This window comes from Pungitius pungitius, chromosome 14, assembly GCF_949316345.1.
Source record: "Pungitius pungitius chromosome 14, fPunPun2.1, whole genome shotgun sequence".
Taxonomy (NCBI): Eukaryota; Metazoa; Chordata; class Actinopteri; order Perciformes; family Gasterosteidae; genus Pungitius; species Pungitius pungitius.
Window position 1 is genome coordinate 8,318,400 of NC_084913.1, and position 22,584 is coordinate 8,340,983.

The 22,584-nt window shown below is 42.4% G+C and overlaps 1 protein-coding gene across 2 annotated transcripts; it reads right to left on the reverse strand.

The window, feature by feature from the left end:
- Nucleotides 1-596: 596 nt before the first annotated feature.
- Nucleotides 597-20,423, reverse strand: stac (SH3 and cysteine rich domain). Of its 2 annotated transcripts, XM_037487157.2 has the most exons (12): nt 19,845-20,423; nt 18,819-18,851; nt 16,914-17,250; nt 12,996-13,129; nt 9,831-9,912; nt 9,586-9,692; nt 8,748-8,829; nt 8,194-8,261; nt 5,755-5,852; nt 3,704-3,755; nt 3,073-3,210; nt 597-1,820 (listed from the first exon to the last, which is right to left on the reverse strand). In XM_037487157.2, the coding sequence occupies exons 1-12, from the start codon at nt 19,956-19,958 to the stop codon at nt 1,722-1,724; spliced, it is 1,344 nt and encodes a 447-aa protein (XP_037343054.1). In that variant the 5' UTR covers nt 19,959-20,423; the 3' UTR covers nt 597-1,721. The 2 variants fall into 2 exon arrangements, with proteins under 2 accessions (XP_037343054.1, XP_037343055.1); XM_037487158.2 differs by lacking the exon at nt 18,819-18,851.
- Between the last annotated feature and the right edge of the window lie 2,161 nt (nt 20,424-22,584).

Genomic DNA, 22,584 nt, shown 5'->3' on the forward strand with positions numbered 1-22,584 from the left:
GTGCAGGCAGAATTTACTCATTTACTTTAACAGGGAGAAGGCGAGACAATTAATTGTTCTGAGATAGATAAGTGGTTAAAAGAAACAACACTGAAATACTGAATCTAAATGTAACAACAACAAAAAAAAAATCTGTTCCAGATGCAGACAGATGCAGTCTTCTTCAGCAACATAGCGATGGTCATAAATTGAACGCCATTATTGGATTTCAACCTTTTCTAAAGGATTAAGAAATGACCACTGCTTGCTTTCTGTAATGAATTTTGACAGCATGATTGAGGAAGTCAAAACTAACAATGTGCACAATGCACTGCCTCATTTCATCCAATTGATTCTCCCTGAGTCATGGGGCTTTTGGGTTTAGGAAAGTACAACACGAGGCACCAAGAGATTGGGATTGGTGTAAAAACTAAAGATCACTCTGTGCATTAAAGCGAAATGTTTTTCTTTTCTTCTCCGCACTGTGGTCCGTAGAAATACGAGACGTAGAAGGAGATACAGCAGAAATTAGACAGGTATTTTTTTATCAAAGGACTGCAATGACTTGCAGTGAAAAAATAACAAGAGAAAATAAAACATCAAAGTTCAATTATGGTTGTTGTGATAAAGAAGACATTTTAATCTTATCATATTTACAGTATGTACAATGTGGAGTTCTTGGACATTCAGCCAAAAATATATACTATATCAATAATGATGCAACGACTCTTCATAAACACGCTTATCTGCAATTTGACCAGAGAGTGCTGTTCAGAACGTCACTGCTGAGAAAGAGGAAAACCACAGGAACCATTTGATCGCGTCTAAAGATGACAGGCAAACTAAAATGTATTATTTTTCTTTCCTGTTTCACTGTATTAAATCCCTCATCATCTGTTAACAGAGCAATCCTTCCTTCTCGTTCACTGTTACAGTTCTAATGAAGCTTTAAAATCTTTGGCACTTAAATACAAAAAAAACTAGAGACATTACCAAGACAAGCCCAAAAGAAAAAATTAATGTAATCTAATAGATTGGACAGAATGCAACATGTTAAACTTTGTGTCCACTGAAACACAAAGGATTCCTGGTTATTCAATCAAATATATAGATCTGTGGAATTAAGGTGGTATCTCTTATAAGGTATATATACTGTATATACATATATACATACATATATATACCGTATATATATATCTTCTGACGTTAAAGGATTTTGTCATCCACAATAATAACAATAATGTTGTAGTCTATTGGAATGAGATTTGCATTAAAAGCTCAACTTTTTCTCAGGAGATAATGTAAAAGCACAAAAAAACGTTACTATTTCTAAGAGGAATGCCATAGTTTGTGCTGAAGCCTTGAAAATAATCGCTGTACTAAGTGCTTGTTTCCTTTTCTTTGGCTTAAACGGGTAGACGGCAGTTCCCCTTAAAGGAAATAAACAGCTCGTAGCGGAATAAAACTAAACAGTGAAAATTAATGAAATCCAGTGAAATCTCATGTGAGTCTGTGCCTGTGCCGACAGGGAGAGAGGAAGGAGCAGTCTGACCTTCAACAAAGTGGAGTTCTCATTGACAAAATCGCCATATTTTTTACATCCAACTCCAAATTGACGAAGGGGCGAAGGTGCCCACCGGTTTCTTGAAGCCATGTTTGCAGATTCAACTCCCTCCTCCTCTGACCTCCAGATGACCTCCCGCCTCGCTCTCTCTCTTTCACACTTCATCTGTCTGTCTGTCTCAGAGGATTTCCAGAACGTCACAGGGCACGAAGCCTCTCTTCTTTCCACTCGCCACTCGGATGTAGCCACTGTGTTCGCCCTCGCTGCTCACACAGATCTGAGGACAAAAAAAAGGAATCTTAATTAAATGGGATCACTGCAGGCGATGGAACGTGGGGGTCAAAAACTTTAACATATGTGAATAACTGCTTGACACATTCAAACGTCGTGGGAGTCGTGTGCCATGTCTCATCCAAGCTTTTCACTGATGAATCGTGTATTTCATTACTTGAAAGTTATTTAGAGTTTGAAAAACTATTTGCATGTTGATACTTGTTGCTATGAGTCTGTGGTCATTATTAAGTTTGGGATGTTCTGAGGAATTAACTAAGTTATATTTTGTCAGCAAGAATGTGCTGAATTGTTGCGATTGTTCCAACTCAGTCATTGACCACCCTGACGGACCGGAACATTTTGTATTTTCATGCTCTGACTCCTCTCAGTATCTTCCCCTGGGTTTGTGTGACAGGAAAAGAAAGGCAGCGCGTCACAGGCTCATCTCGTCTTCCATGGCTTCATCTCCACTGGGGGTTAGTTGCTTTAAGTCTTCCAACATGCTCTGGAAAATATTGTGGGAAAATGAGCTTGATCCAAGCACAGTGGATATATCCCAAAAAATGCAAATGCAAGGGTTAGGGTTGCTCGAGGTACGAGGCAATGTAGGAGCTGCAGGAGGGTAATAAGATGGTAAAAAGAGCTGCCGGATAATGTGAATTGGATGTTCTCTAAAGGCTGGGTTGCCATCATGAATCATATACAGGTGTTATATTAAAATTGTAATGTAATGTTCAAGGACGCTCATGTGTTGAAGCTTGCTAATGTTTGGCCTAACTAAGTTAGGTATTTAAGTGTGTTATATATAAGGTATATATAACAGTTTTTTGAAAGGTGTTTATTCACAAAACAAGAATTCCCAACTCAACTTTTCTGACTTTGGAGACATCCAGACAGGTATTCAACTTAAACTTGTTTTTCCAAATTTTTGAAAAACCTTCAGGAGAACTCTGGGGACATTGTTTTATTTGTATTTACAATAAGATATAAAGTAAATGTGAATTTTCCTGCACAATGCAACAACAAGTAGTTGCAAATACAGACGTTGAAACGGAAAACCCATAATAATCGGTGAAGATGATTTAGAAAAGAAAAAAACTATTTTAAGGGAAGCATCTTGTTCAGTCTGGAGTGATGTTTTAAGACTTTTCACTTAACATTAGACTGACATTGAAGAAATGTAAAGATTTTCCACTTGAAATATTCCTCATCTGCCCGTAATCATCTCCATCATGTTCATACGGTTTGTACAGTACCTGTCCCTCCTTCAGGGTGATCTGGCCTTGTTCTTTACAGCCAATGTACGTCCTGTTACACCTGAACACCTGGTCCTCAATCCGCAGCTGATGAGCAAAGGCTGCTGGGAAGAAACCGATCCTGTCCTCAATTACCCCCTGAAAAACAACACGAAAGGATCTGACACATGGTCAAGTTGCACTCGTCATAAAGAGGTTTACAAACTGCGGGTTGGTTACACTGCTCGTGTGAAGTTGTACTTTGGATGAAGTCAGCTTATTTTATAGCTGGTGCAGGGAGGCAAAGAACACACGTCATCGTTGTCAGTGCTTGTGCTTTGTACTGCATGCATGTATTTAATCAGGTAAAGTATCAGTGGTCAGAAACCAAACAGGCCAGATGTCTTTGTTTATCTCCAGCCTGTAGAGAACAGCAGCAGGGTTAAAATGCATGATGAGTTTTTTCATGGTCTGGTGGCAGCCAGCAGCCTGTGCAGCAACGGTTTGGCCCTTTTGTCTCCATAATTTATCTGCCAAGCAGTTCTGTCCCGAGGCAGATTGTTGCCTCTCTCCTATAATTTACAGCTCGAGTTCCTGTAATTTATCAATCCATTCTTTTGTGTGTGGGGTAATATGTTGGTTTTGTACATACCTTCCACCAGTCATCATTGGAGTCATCAGCCACCAAGATTCTGTCTCCAGCTCTGCATTATGCAACAAAACAAAGGAAAAACTACTAAAAAAAAAGGCTTTCTCTTTACTGCATAGTCATATAAATACATGCAAATAACAGAGAGTTCCTCCACACAGCAGGTCACAATGACCCACCTTAGCCCAGTGCTTTGTGGTGCATGTCTATAAACACATTTTAATTAAATCAATCAGCTGATTATCCAACAATACAATAGGAATGCTCCAATGGAGAATCATTGAGTGGTGAGAATAACGAATTTTGACTTTGCACCTGTTAGCATTTTTCTTTTAGCATGACATCATGTATGTAGCAATCAAGGGCATATTTAAAGGAGACGCTCCCTATGCAAGCAACAAGGGGTAAAGCAGAAATGGGAAGGTGTGTGGTTTGTCTGTTCTGATCTACTGTAGAAGCATGGCAGTGCTACATGGCACACTTCCTCTGTAGATATAAACTTCTAATCCTGAAGAAAGGAAAACGCATGGATTCTTTTCTCTTCTTTCCATTTTTGCAGCAACAGTAACCGAGTGAGTGCAAAGCTTAGCAATACATTAGATTCATTCTATCCACCTGAGATGGTCGTATAGACGGTCATTATAAAAGGTGGTTGTGTTTTTTTGTTTCATCCTTTGTGTCCAGGAAACAAAAGGAGTCATTTTATTCCCTGGTCGCATGCACCATAATTACTGGCAACTGTTTGAAGCCGTCAGCTAATTTGACCAATAAAAAATTGAAAGGGCCACAAGTTTGGGCCAAATGTTGTTTACGTGGTCCAGTTACAATCCTTGTGTGTGCCCTCTGCCTGGTTTGATCCCCATGACTCAGAAAACATTCTTTATTGTAGATGAGAAACAGAACTGCACCTGACATTGTAAATACTTCTAAGATGAAATCAAAGTAGAGACATGTTGCTTAAAAGATAAACAGGAAATGTGTCATTCTCCTAGAAGAACCATGCTTTCTAATCAAGTAAATTATGAAAAGCCACGAAAGTGAAAACAACAGTTGGTTAAATAACAAAAAGGGAGAGGAAGAGGGTTTCCTAATTCTGTATTCTAAAAGGCGAGAACTCATCATCATTACAATCACCACATAGTCGCAAGGAATCAGGTTATCAGAGCGTGTGGATGCAGCTAAAAGTAATCACAAACCGTTGTTCTCCCTTAAAACTGAACCTTTTAATTAAAGATCCCATTCCATAATTTGTGCTTTATGTGTAAGTGTTTCATTTACCTGATTACTGTTTTCAGCACAACCCAGAATAGAAAAACATTGATGTAAGCTTTCATTAGATAATATATTTAAAACATAACTTGGTGAATTTAGCAGGTATCAGTGGACACGGAATCCAGGAGGAGAAGTCAATAAATAATAAATGATGCCGGACGATGGACGTTTTTATTGACATATCCTCAACAGTATTTATTTGATTGGTTTGCTCTTTTTTTAACTTGTGTTGTTTTTCTTCCATTTTTCATAATTTTTGTTTAATGGGTATTTATCAGTACAACTAGACCATCTCGTCATTTTTACCAAAGACAAATTGTGTGTGTTTTTTTTACCAGCATTCAAAAATAATGTGTCCCACATTTAGCCAGTGGTACACTGTGTGCGCCTCATGGGGGCTATAAATAGAATTCTTTCCAGAGACTCTGAAGGTAAATCAAATAATACATAAAATTGAGTGATTTTAATAGACCACTATGACACACACACACACAGGTAGATTAATGAGCCCCCCCAGAGAAATTAATCTTTGAGGACCATTACCTCTAAAAACAAAGCTAATTAGTGTTGTAAACCTTTTCTTTAATCTTTTTTACTTCGTACCCTGAATACATGAGATAAAACACAGATACAGTAATTGACCGAATGTATTGGCATTAAAAAGCAGATGAATATTGATTAGGAGTAGAAAGCTCTTCACTAACGTGTCATCTTTTTTACCAACATGAATGAATGAATGAAGGAGCGGGAGAAGACAGGGAGAGCGAGGTGTGTAAACTAGCCTCATGTCCAGGTCGTGGCTGTCTTGGGGACTGAAGCTGAACAAGGCCACGTAGGTGTTGAGTTTGAGGACGTCCTTCGGCAGTTGGCTCTGCTCCAACTAGACGAGACACAAACGTGGAAAACAGAGATCAGGTTTTGCTCAAAACAAAGCTCATAGTCACACAAACAACAAGAAACTACATCATCATCTCTATTGGTAATTTTAAGCCGTATCTTAAATTTAGTCCCTTGGCATCCATAATGGCAGGAGAGGCACTCGTTTAAGTGGTCGACGTGAGTGGGCGAACCACGGTGGGGTTTTCAACGCTGAGGAAGTGAAAACAGGGTGGGGGTGTGGGGGCGGGAGAGGAAGTTGTCACAGAGGTGTTGGCACAATTAGCAGGGAGATGAGCCTCCATTCTGGGGCTCCTCACACCTCCTGACAACGCCGGTGGGCGCCCTTTCATTTCATCACCGATACCTCGAGTCGGAATCCTGCCTGCTGTGTCCCCGAAATCCATCCAAGTAGTGACTTGTCCCGGCATAATGCCCCGAACCGCAGTTCCGTTGGCTGCCTTTGAGGCAACGTGTACTTAGTGTTGGTGTTATTTCCTGCCTCTCGCAGCATCCTCCATGTGGCCCCGGCAAGGTGTGCATAAGCAAGCCGTCCTCGTGGCCCTCTCGGCGAAACATCAAGCGGGGGGGGGGCAATTTATCGGCGCTAACTAAGAGCTTCTAACTAAGAGCTTCTAACTAAGAGCTTCAAACTGCCTTGAGAGGCTCACAAAGCCATGAGGGCAGAGGACACGGAGCCCGAGGTCGGGCAGGTCGAGATAACTGCGTCCTTTGTGACTGAGTGGGTACTTTGAAGTGGGGGCCGCCAGTGTGGTGAAGGAAAAAAACGCAAAATGAGGAAATGGAACGAACAACATGTTCATTCCTTTAAATCTTCTGTAACACGCGAACACAACTTTGACAAATTATCACCTAATACACCATTTTTTATGATGAATGAATGAGCCAATGTTTATTCAAATATCTAGAAAAAACACTGCAGCTTATAGCTGTCTATATTTTTGGCCAACTGGCAATAGCAGGTCCAATATTCCTTCTCCCTCGAGGACTGCTTTGTTCCCCCAAATCATGAGAAGAGAATTTAGCTATATAGCAGCTTCATGTTGATTAGTGCAGCTTCAAGAGCTAATTTCAAAAATCGATATTCAAGAAGCCTTTATGTTATCGGGAGTACCCAAACTGAGGATCCAACCAAAAACAAATCCCAGCACGAGCCAGACAGCTTTACTGTCAATTGAATTCAGGTTGTTTAACGCTAAACCTGCAAAGCGTGAACAGATGGGGATCCTGTGTGTGACTGCATGGGTCCAATTTGTGCGTGTGAGCCTCTTTGGAGCGTCTCTCTCTGCTCATTACCCCGCGGAGCCCGCGTCTGTCCGTCCACCGGCCTCCTGAGCTAATGGACCTGTCGCCTGACAGAGAAACAGCCTGCTGCCAGCTGTGCTGGGTTTGGCTTGATAACACAGCACAATGCACTTCACTTCTCTTCCCTGGAATAGATGGATGCGCTGCCAGATTGCGTTGCAGAAGATAAGTGTGTGCCTTTTTTTTGCCTTCTATGGTTATTTTTTGTTCATTTGGACCGTTTGAGTATCCTTGACGATCAGAGATAAACACGTTCAACTATAACAGTAAACAGAATACATGGCTGCTGTTGGAAAGTGTGTGTGTGAAGAGCTTTTATACTACAAACGCCAGGATGGAAAACAAAAACAAGCAGTTTTGAAATCTGCCCATAAAATATTCATCATAACTCTGCAGGGAGAGCCTAGATATTCACAGAGGTTCATTTCTTCCTCTCACGGGCATGAATGTGCCCCATCAGCACTGCATCTTCACAGAAGAGAATAAAAAGAGAAGCACGGATCCCAAAGCTGCAGATCCAAACATTACGTAAGGTCGCGGATTCTGTCTATTAGTGCAGGCCAGCAGTCTGTCAACTCGGGTTTGATTTGTTACGGCAGGAAGAGAAGTTTTCCCTCAGGGTCCTGGGAAATTCATCAGTGACGACGGAGGCGAGGGCCAAAGTGCAGCATGTTTAACGGACACGGAACGGACCGGCTGGGTATCAGTTCTCAGAGAGACCACCAGGGGTTCAGGCTTCTCGGAGGGCTTCAGACCGCACCTACTTTATAATAGTAATAGTTAGTGTATAAGACCCTGAGATGCAGAGCAACAATCAGTGGGAAACGTTCACGCCCACAGAAAATCTGTTAAAAGTGAAAATAAAACCTTTGAATCGATTATATTTTCTGTCAATTTTATTCAGTCTGATTTGTTTACATTACTAAAACGCGGATGTATGTATGAGCAGCGCTGAAAATAATGTATAACACAGATTGAGATGTGTAACGTGGCGACAATTAGATGGATTAATTTCTTACCAGCACATCGTCAGGTTTTCTCTCTGGCTGGAGGTAATAATCTGTCCCGTTCTCAATAACTGTGAAGACTGAAGGATAAAAACAAACAAAAGAAAGGCTAATTATTAAAATCAATGAACAGCCATGAACTATATATTCTGTCAAAGGGCAAGTGTGCAGCCGCTAAAATCTGCAATGTTTGTTAGATTATATGTTAGGGTGCAGACTGTATAGAGTAATATTTGCTACTTGAAGAACTTTGCCAGAAAAGTGGCCAAAAATGACGTTATTATTTATTCATACAGTTCCCATGAACAAGTGCTACACCTTCAAAAAAACTACCGTAACTAATATGTCATACTATGTAATATCACACAATACCCTGTTTTACCACATCATATACTACAGTATGTTTGCTACATTAATATAGACCACAAAGTATTATTACATAATCTTGGGTCAATGAAACAGTGTTTCAGTGTTTCATTTTTCCCATTAATCCAAACTAGAGCAGTGTGATGGCCGACTCGTGGTCCGGGCTGTAATCATGATGCACTCGTGTGTCAGAAACCCACCGTCATCGCTGTGCTTTCTCGACAACTCCTGCCTACTGCTGTGAGCCACCACTTCCTCTGGGACGTTGTCCAGGTCACTGGTCTGCAGAGATCATTCAAAGATCATTTTAAGTGAGCGTAGCAGAGGTGAAGACAGATTTAAAGACAGACGGATGGACATGCAAATAGCTAAACACGTGTTCGCTCTCGCAGTCTAAACAGCTGCTGTTGAGAAGACTGCGGTGTCGCAAACATGCGGTTTTTTAAGTCTGCATTTGGAAACAATTACCATAATCCCTGTTGAGATCTCATTGTCTCTGTGAGCCTTCACCGACACACGAGTCCATTCACTAACAGCTGCACGGGACAGGGTGGCTAAACCCCGCAGCTTTCACTTGTCATCCTGCAGAGGCACTTATCCAGACGCCATACACAGTTTAGATTACATTAAAAGTGATAAGCTATGTAAATCAGATCTCCTTGTGTATCACACGGGCACAGAGAGGAGGCTGGAGAGTGTAGCTTCACACCACAATCGGCCCAGTCCATCTTCAGAGCTGTAACATGAGTGTTTGCCCCAACATCTCCCTTCATCACTGCCTCTACCAGACTGCCTTTATTGGTAGTGTTTACAGCCCTGCAGTGGCAGTATCTATTTAGGCCATCAGCTACACTCTGTCTGTCCTGGTGGGACATAACATTACGAGAACAATAAATGAACTGGATTGTGTTAATCTTTATGGCTTGATGAAAAGAAGACTTGAAGATAGGAAATAGGATGAATAAAGCTGAAAGATTTAATGACTGGTATTTTGTTTTGGCGGGGTAAAAAGAGACCAAACATGATCCTTTTTCTTACCGAGTTTCTGTGCGGAGAGTCAGATCCACTGGCCCTCTTGGCCTTCTGTGCCAACGACGTCCCGAACCTCAAGGCCTCATACACCGGGTCCACCTTATTGCCACAGGCTTTAGAAAAAGAAACAGAGGGTTAAGTTAGCCACGCTGTGGTTCAAAGTACTACACCGAGCAGAGAAAATCAAGTAGATAAGTGGTTCTGGAAGAGTGTGGTACAGTTTTTACTTTAGACCATGTCACCATGCTCACCGATGGGCATGACTTCTTTGATGCAGCCATACTGCTCCTGGATCAGTAATGGAGAGCTGTAGTAGCGTCGAAAGCCTTTTGGCTGAAAGAGAGAGGGGAACAGAGAGCTGACAGGCAAATTGATACGTATCACAACAGGACTTGGCCATTAAAGTGCTGCACACAGCTGTCTTCAGTCTGATGTTTCCAAGCTCCACTGACAGAGATAAAGTTGTGCCTTATGGGACCTACAACATCATGTTAAACAGACATTAAATTAAGGACTACAGTTCCAAATAGTGCTTGGCCATTGTAAATAATAACTGATTTGTTACGGAAAGTGTTGAACGTGGACGATGGGAGCGGAAAATGTGATGGATGTCAGGTGATCCACAGACATGAGCCAGATAGGGCTTTATTTAAAATAAAGTCACAGTCTTATTCATCTTTATTCATCACATCCTTCCTCCATCTCCAAAGACCCTCAAACATTAATCATTTATGTATCCATTACTAACCTCCATCCTATCCAATCAATACTTCCCCATCTGTTTTGAACCCTTCTTAAGTAAAGAAGAAAAACACAGGAGTGAAATTATCAATCACTCAGTAATGATTAATTCATGTATCATCAGCTTTTTGGCATTTTCTTTATTCTGGGGATTGTTCTAGATAAATATTTGTTCATTTCCATTCTTTACTGGATGAGAGGATCCGCGTTGGAGACGTACATCTCATAAGACTGCTTTTATCTGTTAGTTTACATTTGATGTCAGGGGGCCATGGTGGCACATGGGGTAGTGTGATGCGCTGGGAGCTGCAAGGTTGGTGGTTTGGATCCCAGCTGCTCCATGTGCCATGTTGAAGTGTCCCTGAGCAAGACACCCAACCCCTAATTGCTCCCCAGGCCAAATGTAACGCATGGGTTATAATGCAATGTACAGTAAGTTGCTTTGGATAAAAGCGTCAGCTAAATGACATGTAATTATCTCGAGAACAGAAAAGTCACATTTTTATGTTCAAACTCATTAAGGAATTTGGTTCATTTGGGTACAAACAAAAGACGCAACTAACTGTTGCTGTCCGTGACTTAATTTAGTGACCCACTGATGCGAAGGCAGTGTGAGGGAGAATCAAGGTTGCCTTTGTGTCTTCAATTCACAATATGTTTGTTTCTTTTCATCAAAAGTCACTGATTTAGGTGATTTATTCATTCACGGATGCTTCGGGCACAGCGGAATAATGTTCCACCCAGACAAACAAAAGTGGCGCAAAAATATACGCTGTAATCAGTTTGCACTAATAGGAAAAATGTCTGCCTGACTCTGTGCATGAATAATTTAATTCAATGTACGTATGGTGAATCTTTTCTGCAACCTCATCTCTGTGAAACACTGATTAAACTGGTGTCGTATACACTGGGCAACAAGAGAAAAAAGAAATCTGCATAAAGCTGTTGCTGTAAACTGGAACTCAGAAAAACTGCAAAACAAAACAGTGTGTCCGGGGAATCTAAAGCTACTCAATTTAATGAATGGTTAGCTTTTATTGGCTTAGTGACCTACATCTTGACCATGATCATAAAAAAGGAAAACATGGAGTATACTCTACCTTCACACTCTTCAAAAATCAGAAAACATCCTTAGCTGATAGCTGCCAAAGCTAAAGGGTTGATGTAATGTAACCAAGAACCTGAACAAAGGGCTGTTAATGCCACCATATGTGAATTGATAGTATCTGTTCCAGCAAGTACAGAATCCCAGTCAAGAAATGGTAAAAAAAATGGTATATAATTATTTAGAGCATGTTTGGATTTCTTTGCTAAAGAGTTCTCAAGCCAAGAGAAACAAGCATGGCTGCTGAAGTCTCCAAGTTTAGAGTAAGTTGAATTTAGAGCTGTACTCCAGTGGGAAAACTTCCCTTTTTATCTTTTGACCTCTCAACCTAATTTTCCACTCCTGAGAGCGGATCATATCTTCAAGCCCCATCCCTCAGGCATCTAGAGGCCTGCCTGCATATCCAAATCGTCACCAAATTGTTTCAACGTGCCTATCCACCTACTTTATTCTTGATGATTATCACAAACGCAGCTTATTTCAAATTCCCTTATCTAATTGCAGCCACTTTTTCTCGATGATGGCGTAGCCGTTTACTGTGGGGAGCAAGGTAAGAAAATGTAGGAAATCACACAAAATATGTCCTGACAGAGTTACCGTTTCTTTCCCCTCAGTGTGGGATGTGTGCGAATGACTAAAGAGTCACAGTTCAGTCCTGACTGGTCTGTTATGAAAGTTCATTGTCATGAGGTATTAACGCCGAAAAGCTGAGTCACCCACTGTATCGAATGAAGTTTATACAAATTCCCCTGAATATCTTTACTTCTTTATGTCAACACATAACGTCATTTTGAAATCAGCTTGAGCTCATCAGACAAAAAGAATATCACCATCAACCCAGCTCATTACTTTATGTCTATGTGTGAGATTTCATCAGAGGAACGGATTCAAGGACTAAACTTTCAAGGGTTCAGAAATCTTCAAAGTAATTTGTTGATCACCAATCAATACTTCCAACGCTCCCTAGTGAATTTCTTCTCTTTTTTTACAATCGCATTTCCTTAGATATCGATAGTTATGATTGTTCCAAATATTTTTGAATACCCCCTTATTTCACAAAAAACACCTGCTTTTGCTTGTATATAAATAAAAAAAACAGACATCCTGGTGGAGACTGAAATGCCAAACGCGTCACAACACTCTTGCATGTGAGGGTGTGAAAGCGCTCCGGGGGGATGGAATCGATTCTGTTTCAATGGTTTTATGCTGACGGCAGCACGACAGAACTTAACAAAGAGGAGGAGGAGGTCAGTATTTTTCTACTATACTGAGTTGCTCTGCTATTATCGAATACTTAGACGGGCAGAGTGATGATATAACAATCCCGAGGACGATGACGAGGACGGAGGGTGGTGACAGATGTACCAGCACACTCTCACATCAAGTGTGATTTATGAATAAGCACATTCTAGTGGGAAACGGTCAGCCAGCCAACTCTAATATGTCTGTTTTGTGTTTCTGTCACACTGACTCGGTCATTTTAAGCTCCCGATCCGCTGACAGCAAGGAGACAAATGCACCGTCGTCATTAAGTCTTTGTGTCCGTATGATTTGGTGTCATGCATCTTACCAGTTTGCCCATGCAGCGCTGCTGTCCCACTCCATTCTCACATTTGTGATGAAGGCTCATCTTGCAGGCTTTGCAGCGGAGGCCGTGCTTCGCCGTGTTTCCAGCCAGGAACACCACATGCTTGGCCGTTGTGCCTGATACACACAGTAGAAGAAAAGCAACAGGTTCAGCTGTGTCCTGCAGGAACTGCATTTAAATGGGGTCCTTAAGCGAAAACAGCAATATACATTGAGAAGGGAAAAAGTAAATACTCTTCAAAACGAGGTGTCATTAATTAACAATATCATGAAAGGAAAATCCAGCTTTCACTGGTAATCCTACATCTAGTTTTCAATGCTTGGAGGGATCGACGTGTCCATAATTTAAAACAACAAGTATTGCTTGATATTTTGCATTTTAAAAAATCAAATTCAGCCGCTGACTTTGGCAAAGAGACAGCTGTTACCATTATTTTGTTTCATAGAGGATAAACTGAAACATGGGTTCCTGAGAATATTTACAGGACAAACAAAAAAATACTTTTAGCCAGCACTGTCGTATTATTAGACATTGCATAACAACTGGAGACGACAGTGTTAACTAGTGATGCTATCAGTTGTAGTGTGACAGATGTGCTCCTCCAGCTCTTTATTGATCAACCAATGATTGTGAGCCCTGGCCTGTCCTACACTCTGCATGCATGCATTTGAAAAGATTCTGACGTACACAGGGTTCATCGATCTTCATCAGCGTGCGTTCAGAGCGCAGGGAGAGCAACCAGAGAGCAGCCGGAGAGCACACATCAATGACAGATCATCGACATGTTCGCATTTCTCTGCACGTTTTTTTTGTGCGTCAGATTCCGATCTAGATCGCAGCATATTGGGTTTATTGAGCAGAGATGACACTGTAACTAGGAAACCAAGCAGAACACCTGATCCCTGAAGAAGACAGCAAACATTGACACTGTGTACATAAGGTAGAAGGCCCTTCATGTAGTTTACGTAGCCAATGGGGGGAGAGGGGGGGGGGGGGATTTCTGCTTGCTCTTCACGTGCTGCAACGTGAACTCATGTCCCGGCTGAGCTGGGCAGCAGCAACAGGAACTCAGTTATGGGTGGAAAAAATGAATCCGTATTCCCCACTTCAAGTTCTTGTGTTGCTTGGCTGAGGCTGATTGTCACAGAGCTGGCGTACGCACCCGAAGAAATGGGACCCTCGGATCGAGTTGTACAGCAAGAGCAGAGGCAATGAGCACGAGCTGTAGCAAGGGTTAGGGTGACACTAAATCAGGCCGAACGATGATGTTCAAATGAAGACCCGCGAGACTCATTCTGCGTCACCTTTAAGACCCCTTAACTGGAGCTATTGTGTGTCTCTCTGAGAACCCAGGGGGCAGGAGGCAAATGAAACCCTCCACAACAAGTTCTCGACTGTTTGAGCTCATTCACTTCAAAACGGAGGGATGATTTGGCGCCTCCACCTGCGCTCGTAACAGCTACGAAGGGGACAGACCACTCTGTTTTCCACAGGCTGAGACTAGAAACTGACATAGTCGAAGTTCCCTCAGCAATGGTTGGATAATGACGTGAGTGCATGTGTGAGTGCATGTGTGAGTGCATGTGTGTGTGTGTTTAGGAGAGCTTTTTCCTCCAGGCTTGGAAAGGAAGCCGGGAGATTACAGCTGTGGGGAAATTTGAGTGACAGTGCAGCTCTCTCTGGTATTCGCAATTTCTTGGCTACTCAGCTTAATTCTTCATTTATACAACAGTAAGAGGACAAGACCCCTGCCGGATATTTCCCATACTTCTTTCCAACAGTCTCAATTTTCCTATCTTTCTCCCAACAGTATCTCGGTCAGGCTGCACACATTGTTCCATTAAGCCATTGTTCTTGCTTCACGCCTTCTGATTTTCCTTCATCATGACGAAACCTCCTCCACCTCCTCTTGTCAATAAGCTCACTGACCTGAGCAGCAGTCTTTGGTTAATTGAAATACTTTAATTAGTTTCTGCCACGGTAATTTGAATATTATTTTTTTTCCCCACTGAATGCCCACCTAGAGAATTAGGGAACCAAGGCCCAGGGTGCAGAGTACAAAGGCGGAGTTGATAATGGACTGTTATACGTAACTACAGGTCTAAAATAATGCTGACCTCTCTGTGAGTCAGACATTTAAGCTGATGTTTTTTCGGTATCATGTTTTCCACATGAACCACGCAGCTTTCTTCACGCTGCTTTCTTCAGCTGACATTTTCTAATGCAGTTAGACGCTACCACACTCAGCAATGCACTGGATCTGCAACTGCAACTTTTTTATTAGGGTCCTCCAGAGCGTCATGTGGCTCATTGGGAATTTCACAGTGGAGTTTAGTGCGTGTTAATCAAGTTACGTTTCTCATTTGTGGGGAATATTACAAGAACCAACAATATGGTTTTGTGCACACTGAAATGTGTAAATGTGTATTTTTTTGTTTTGTACTAACATTCATTCAATAACGGAATGGTTGTATATTCCACTGAATACACTCTTATCCAAATTAATGAATGTTGTAAAAACAATTACTGCTCTATTTTAACTCCATCGGCTAATGACCAGGCATTATGATTTAATAAACACAGTATGCTTGTATTATCAGCTCGAGCCCCTCCACCATAACCATATATCTCCCCTCCCCTGTGTGCTGCCCTTTGACTCTAAGACAGACTTGGACAGCACCATCGCTTCTCATTACACACACTCACACAGAAAAACAGCCTCCACTCCCTGTCTCTGCGCTGACCACACTGTGTTCTCATTAGAACAGGACAAATGAAGAAGACGCCAGCATCTTGTTTTTCACGATTGGAGCGAAGGGCTCAGCACATAGGTGCACAGAGCCGGGAGGCCTGACATCATACTTTCATTATTAACAGAGCAGCAGAGGCCCATTCAAGGCTTTGGCCACACCAAGAGACTAGTGTAAAGAAAACACGGTCATAAATATGTTTTATGGTGGAATAAAGTTTAGTCTTGAGTAGTCTCTTTAGCTGCTAAATGCCCTGATGTTCATCAGCTGGTTCCAATGTTGCCTGTCGGTGGGTTAGAACTGGACAGGTAGAGCTTTTTGGGAACGTTAATGAGAGGTTAATTAGAGCGATGAGAGTGAACTAAAAGTTCTGGGCCTGAGCTGAAATGAGCTACAAAGCCCCATGCGGCTGAGGGTCACCTTTTAAATCAGACTTTTTTTAAAATTTGCTTTTAGTCAAAAGAGGAAGATCTCAAACTAGACTGTACACAGGATTCAACCAAATAATTTCAAAAGAAAATGGAAGACTGTTGGCAAAGTAGAGCACCAGTAGAGCAGATGGTGCAGGCCGAAAAGGACTTAGTGTTCCCTCGGTACTGGTGGTTAACAAGGAGGGGAGCGGCCTGGGAAACCAGAACATCTGGCGAGGGGAGAACAGGAAGAGGAGCTGGTACTGACGTTGGCTCTCCGACACTCCAGCAGGCGGACAGAGCACCCTGGCTCAAGGTGCAAAAAGAGGACGACCGAGACACTTGGGGAACATCAGCAGGTTCGGGTTGGATGCTCGGTGTCATGTGCCTTAATATCGGAGCGTGTTCTGATACATATGCCTTGTGTGTTTAGGATATGAAAACAAAGGTCGACGCTTTAGGAGACGGTAATCCTCTGGAATCCGTCTGTGTATATTATTGCTTATTTGTTACACCCTTACTTTGATTTTGTGGACAAAAAAAGTTTGACTAATGACTAAAGACTAATGATAACCATCAGGTCGTCTGATGAAGGTCTCTCTCGGTGAAAAGGTTATTCTCAATGCTGTGATTGCAAAGTTAATTAGATAGTTAATTAATACCTTTCTTCCTCCTCTGATCTCTTCCCTCCTAGCTAGGTGGGGAGAGGGGGTTGGTGGGGGGCGTCGCCAGAACCGTACCTACGATCATGTGGTTGCACACGTCACAGAACGTGGGCTTCTTGAAGATGTGCTCCATGAAGCAGTGTCCCGCCGAGTCGACCTGCAGCGGGTTGCGCGACTGGGAGCGCGATGTGGGTGGGGGCGCGGAGGGGATGGCTGGGGGGACCGGCGGGATGGGGTGGTGGGGGTTGTGCGGCGGGGCCATCCCGATGTTGCACAGGTGCCCCGTGCTGCTGCTCACGTCTGAGAGCAGCTCCGCCTTGTTGTTGTCGCCGCTCGTTCGGAAGAAGTTGTCGGCGCTCTTGCTGCGGACGCTCTTGGTCTTGAAGGACAAGGAGCGCTTGAGTCTCTGCAGCTGGAGGAGAGATTGGAGGAAAGTCAAATGGCGCGGGCGGGAGAAACGGGCGGGGTGAAACGAATAGGGAATGACGGGAATGGAATTCAAGAATTCTGTGACGTAAATCAATTCCTTTAATAAAATAATACAATAAAGAATCTTCTGGCAAATGTCTCAGATGTCTCAGATACTTATCACCGTGCAATGAAAAGCCTTTGAGATTCCCTAGCTGGAAGGTAATGTGATTTCCTGGTTAGAGCAATGCGGCGCATCAACACTATTTCTCAGACGCCGTGCTGCCATTTCTGGCTGCAGCCACCATCAATCTCCGTAGGCTCCTCTTTTACAGCAATGCTATTCATAACACTCCACGCTGACAACTCCTCATTTAACCTCTCAGTGTGTGTTTCCTCCTCCCTGGAGCCAACTTAATCCTGGGTCCAAACACGCAATAAAGAATCTTAAAGCTACTGTATGTGATTTTATGGTTCTGCTTTCTGGCAGGTGTGTGGCTGGAGGTCTCTGATTAAAGAAACAGATTAGGTTTTTTTTAAGTGACGAATGGGTGAGGAAGGACTGCTGATGTTCTACGGTGTCGCAGCACACGCTTCAGGCCTGGAGTTATAGCGCGGTGGATTTACGGCTTTCCTGCTGTGCAGAAATGTTGATCCCGCCCTCCGATCGGCCTGGTTTCCGAAGAATGCCGATATACACATGGACACGTATGTGACAACTTAGAACTGGTTCCGGACTAAAAAAAATACAATTACGAGAAAAAAAACATGTATTGTTAGCTGATGATGTTGTTGGCTAAAGCGCCTGAACCACCGGAGCTTATCGTTAAAGCTTTGGTATGGTGGAGGTCAATCAATTGTACGGATCACTGAAAAAAAAAAAATCAATGTGGACCCTGTCTGTGCCATTACCACACATAGGAATGCAACACAGACATCAACAGACCGCACACAGATATTACACCGCAGCATCTGTTAGCTCTTCACTTGCAAGGCTTTTAAACACCCTGGAAAGAAAGCTGTTGGTAACAATAATGTGAACACAATTAGGTCTTAAGTAAATTAATACACATCAGCAACTTGTGTCTAGATATTCTGCACGTGTTGTACTTTATTTAAGAAGGAATGGAACACATCCTTCCTTGTAAGGTGGTTATGTACATCTGAACTTGAAATGCATAAAGTAAACAAAGGGAGGGAATGTGTGCATGCATTGAGTCGCTCATGCTGTGTTTGATGGCCCCAAATCTGTGGTGGGGGTAGGGGGGGGGGGGGGGGGGGTCAACGGGGCCTGGACTACGTAATGCAGAAGAAAAGAAAGCAGCCAGTCACGTCGTGAGATTGTATATTGTTGTTAATAAATGAATTGAAAGATACAGCCTCTAAACAAAGAATCCTCTATAAACATGAGTGACTGAGACCTTATTTGGCAATGATGTCACTAAAGTGGTCTACCTTAAAGCAGCAGTCAAAGTTGTAGCGCAAGGCAACTTTGACTTGTCTTTACGCACATGCAGGTGTGTAGTTGTGTCACGGTGGACTATAATCAGCAGTGCGCTGCAGTTTACCCACCTTGCGCTTGTGATGGGCAGGCCTCACAGTATTCTTAAAGGAGGAATAAAAACACAAACAAAGCTTCACTTGATGGTAGAAAACGTGCTGCGCCTATTGTAGAACTCGTTCTACTTGCACTAAATCTTCTGAGGATGGATTCAACAATTCTATCATCACTTTATGGTCTTTCTTAAGTACTTCACTACTGAGGTGAGAAATTGAAAGGAAGAGTGGATGGTTATTTGGCAGAAACTTTAGACGTGAGATGTCAGCCAGGAGTTGTTTGGAATACAAAGTGACCAGATGTGCCAAAGGAGGAGTTCACATGCACAAGCTTTAAAATGCACAAAACAAAGAGGAGGGCATCTCTCTACGATCCCGATGAGAGCTCCAACCTTTTCTCGGAAATTTCACAAACGGACATTTCGAAGATTCTAAAAACAAAATATATGTGTCACATATTCTTTAAAATGCGCTTCGGTTGAGCTGTTGTAGGCATCTACTGGCATTAGGACGAGTACTTGTGTTTTACTGCTAGTTGTAGTATTCTAGGAAAAATGTGACATAGATGGCAAAACGCCTGAGGCAGCAGCTGTGGATCTCTGTCACGCAGCCTACTTTCCTACATCAGATGATGTTGCCATCCCATGTTGCACTTATTTATTCATATACTCCTAACATTAAACACACCACACTGCCTCTTTGACCACTGCTGCTCACCGTGAACGGGGTTTTAGCTTCATCTACAGAGACAATAAATTTCATACCATAAATCACAAAGGTAAAAACTATAAACTCTCCACTATGTTTATCAATGACCATCAATGTGCGTGGGGCTCAACCGGAAATGTCATCTAAAGTTTTTTTCCCTTCTTTTTCTTAATGGTATATATTATCGTGTTCATATGATAATATGATAGTAATGAAGGGGGGAGTTTGTTTGCTCGGCTCTATTCATACGAGTTGTCGGACGGACACGCAGCCTGGGACCCGCGCTGCGTGTCCGTCTCTCCGTGGGATGATAAATAAAAATAAAAGTCTCACCTTGGTTTCCTGCTGGCTGGGGTTCGCTGAAGGGGATTCGGGGGTTTCATTCTGGTCCTGATCTTCCTCTTTGCTCCCTCTTTCGTCCTGGATCGTGGTGGCCGGTGGGATCATCCTCTCTTTATTGGGGATCTTTTCCACAAAAAAAAAACTGTTGCTCTGTATAGTTTGTTTTCCTCCTGAAGCTCTTTACATATTTTCTATTCCTCAATAGTCACCGTGACCTAAAGATAAGAAGGAGGTGGAGGGGGGGGCATTCAGACCCACTGCTGCCGTCGCGAAGGAGACTTCCGAGTTTCATTTGCCGAAAGGAGAAGATGAAAAAAAAAAGGAGGCTGCAAAATAACTGCTTTAACGTTACAAAGGAAAAGTTGAAAGACATTGAAGTTCAGCTTGAAAGCCCGAAGCGTCTGCGTCCTTCTCAAATGAGGCTGTCGCGTTTGTCGTGTCTTCCTGCGTAACGCTGCCGAAACATCTCCAAGTCCACGCTGCGCTGCACCCACGATGCGAGGAGAGCTGCAAGTGATCAAGGGAGGGAACGATGTGGGAAGGAGGAGACATGTGACACTGCCAGAACTCGGTGCAAGACTCCCGTTCCGTAACGTTGGATGTGATTTATATTTCCTGGGCAAATCCACTTCTTTTATTGAGTTTTGTGAAAGGAAATTATCTTATTCGTTTTTACTGGACTGACAGGATGTTCTTGAAAATCTTACTGACTTTTTAAATGAATAACTCAACAAGTTGGGAAATGCTACAAATAAAAACCAAAGTGCAGAAAAAGAAAGAAAGAAATTCCCTTTAATACAGGGCCAAAGGGTCCTTGTTCATGGAGGGACCACCAGTTGCCAGGCAACCAGCTATAAAGGTTTAAAGTTTACTCCCTGCTAAAGAACATGCTCATCGCTACATAATATAAACGTAAAACTTTTATTCTTACTGAATCCAATCCCTGACCCAAAAGACAAAAAAAAAGAAACAAAAAATAATTTTTAATGCATGTAAAGCTAACCAGCTACCTGTTGTATAAAGCTGCAGTTCAAATTCCCCTTTTAAGATTAGTATCAATTTTTCTCCACTTGTTTAATCTCAGCAAGAAAAGTAATAAACGTAACATTTTTTCAAAAATGTCATGGGTATATCTATATTTAATCACTAAATATACTGGAAGGTGTAGGCTGAAACTCCTTTTATCCTCAGGAGATGGCCAAGGAAACAATGACACCATCTTATATATTAACACGTCTATATGAATCAAACACCTTTATGACACTGGAAATATCAGGCGATTCCCCGGCCTCAGATAGCATGCGACGCCTGCTGTAGTGATGCATGAAGGCCTCCCTGTGACGAGGTGTCCTTGGAGTTGTGTTGCAGCAGGAAGGAGGCAGGCGCCAGACTGCAGCCTCCTCACTCAACACGGCCCCAACAAGTGAGCCTACACACCCCGTTCACTTTCTGATTGAAATCAGAAGGGATTCCTCCCCCCCTTCAAAAGATCAGCTACGCCCACAGACTCAAGACTTATAGCTTGCATGATCTAAAGAAAAACGATTTCTTATGTCGGAATCATTTAGTTGGATTATAGTTTACCGAGGAAGGGTGGATATTTTATTTCAACACTCCGTGGCCACAAGCTCGTTATGATTTACAGCATCACCTGAGCGATGAGTCTTCAGGGGCCGGTGATGCACTTAGTGTTATAGAGACATAAATCATAGAGAGCAAGGGGGAATGAATGAAGCACAGAGATAGATTTTATTTGGGCTACAGGTTGTTTACCCTGTGCTTGTTAAGGTGTCATCCAGCCACAGTGCATTCAAAGAGAGAACATTGTGGGATATGGTGACACATGACATTAAAAAAGCATGTAAGTGGACTTCAGTCATTCCGGATCTTCTTTTTTCAAATGACTATTTCAAAGGTAAAGAGTGAGCTGTCGCACTTATCTGTTGAAAGGTTATTTTTACAAGTTAGGTCTGCCTTGGACTTTTAAATGTGTCACCAGGCAGTTTTTGAGTTTTCGATGACTGTTGCTGAGATAAAAATGAGCCGAGGTTGTACACATTCACAATGATAGCCCACCACCCGGAGAGGGCACAAGACAATCTCATGAGTCAGTCACAGAGCCAGACTTCCACAACATGAGTCAATGTTGCATTTGTATGTCCACATGGTGTGTGTTTGTGTTTATGTGTGTATGTGTGTGTGTGGTTACTGCGAATCATGTCAGCAGAAATCAGGAAGACAGATGAGAGAGCTATGTTGGAAAAGAGCTGATGACAAACTGAGAGAAAACATCCTGATACCCTCTCTCAGCTGCTGGAGCACCGTACTGGAGGGAGGACACACAAATATGGCCTTTTTTTTCTGACAATAATTGTTTATGTTTATTAACAATACTTAACTTTAATTACATGTCTTCAAGCCACCGGTGTGACCTTGTCCGTTTGTTCTAAAACTTGTGGATAATCCTCATGTTTACCTGCCACCCGATGAGAAAGTCTGTAAAAATGTATTTGAAATGTTTAGCAGATTAAATCAGAAAGTAAATTCCACTCCAGCAGACATCTGCTCATTTGGAGGATTGTGGTCAAACTTTCCAGAAACAGCGTTGCTTTCACAACCTGGTCATTTTCATGCATTTCTTAGAAATGCACTCACTCTCTCAGAGAGTAACAGACCTTAAGATGACTTTGACCTCTTTGTTAGTTTAAATGGGGGGAAGTTGTCTATTGCA

What these genes read in the sequence shown, in the direction of transcription:
- stac (XM_037487157.2), bottom strand. Translation starts at nt 19,958, where the DNA reads ATGATCCCACCGGCCACCACGATCCAGGACGAAAGAGGGAGCAAAGAG. An exon ending in GTGCAACCACATGATCGTAG is followed by an intron (nt 13,130 to 16,913) that starts GTACGGTTCTGG and finishes TGTGTGTATCAG; the next exon opens with GCACAACGGCCAAGCATGTG. An exon ending in AGCCACGACCTGGACATGAG is followed by an intron (nt 3,756 to 5,754) that starts GCTAGTTTACAC and finishes TGCATAATGCAG; the next exon opens with AGCTGGAGACAGAATCTTGG.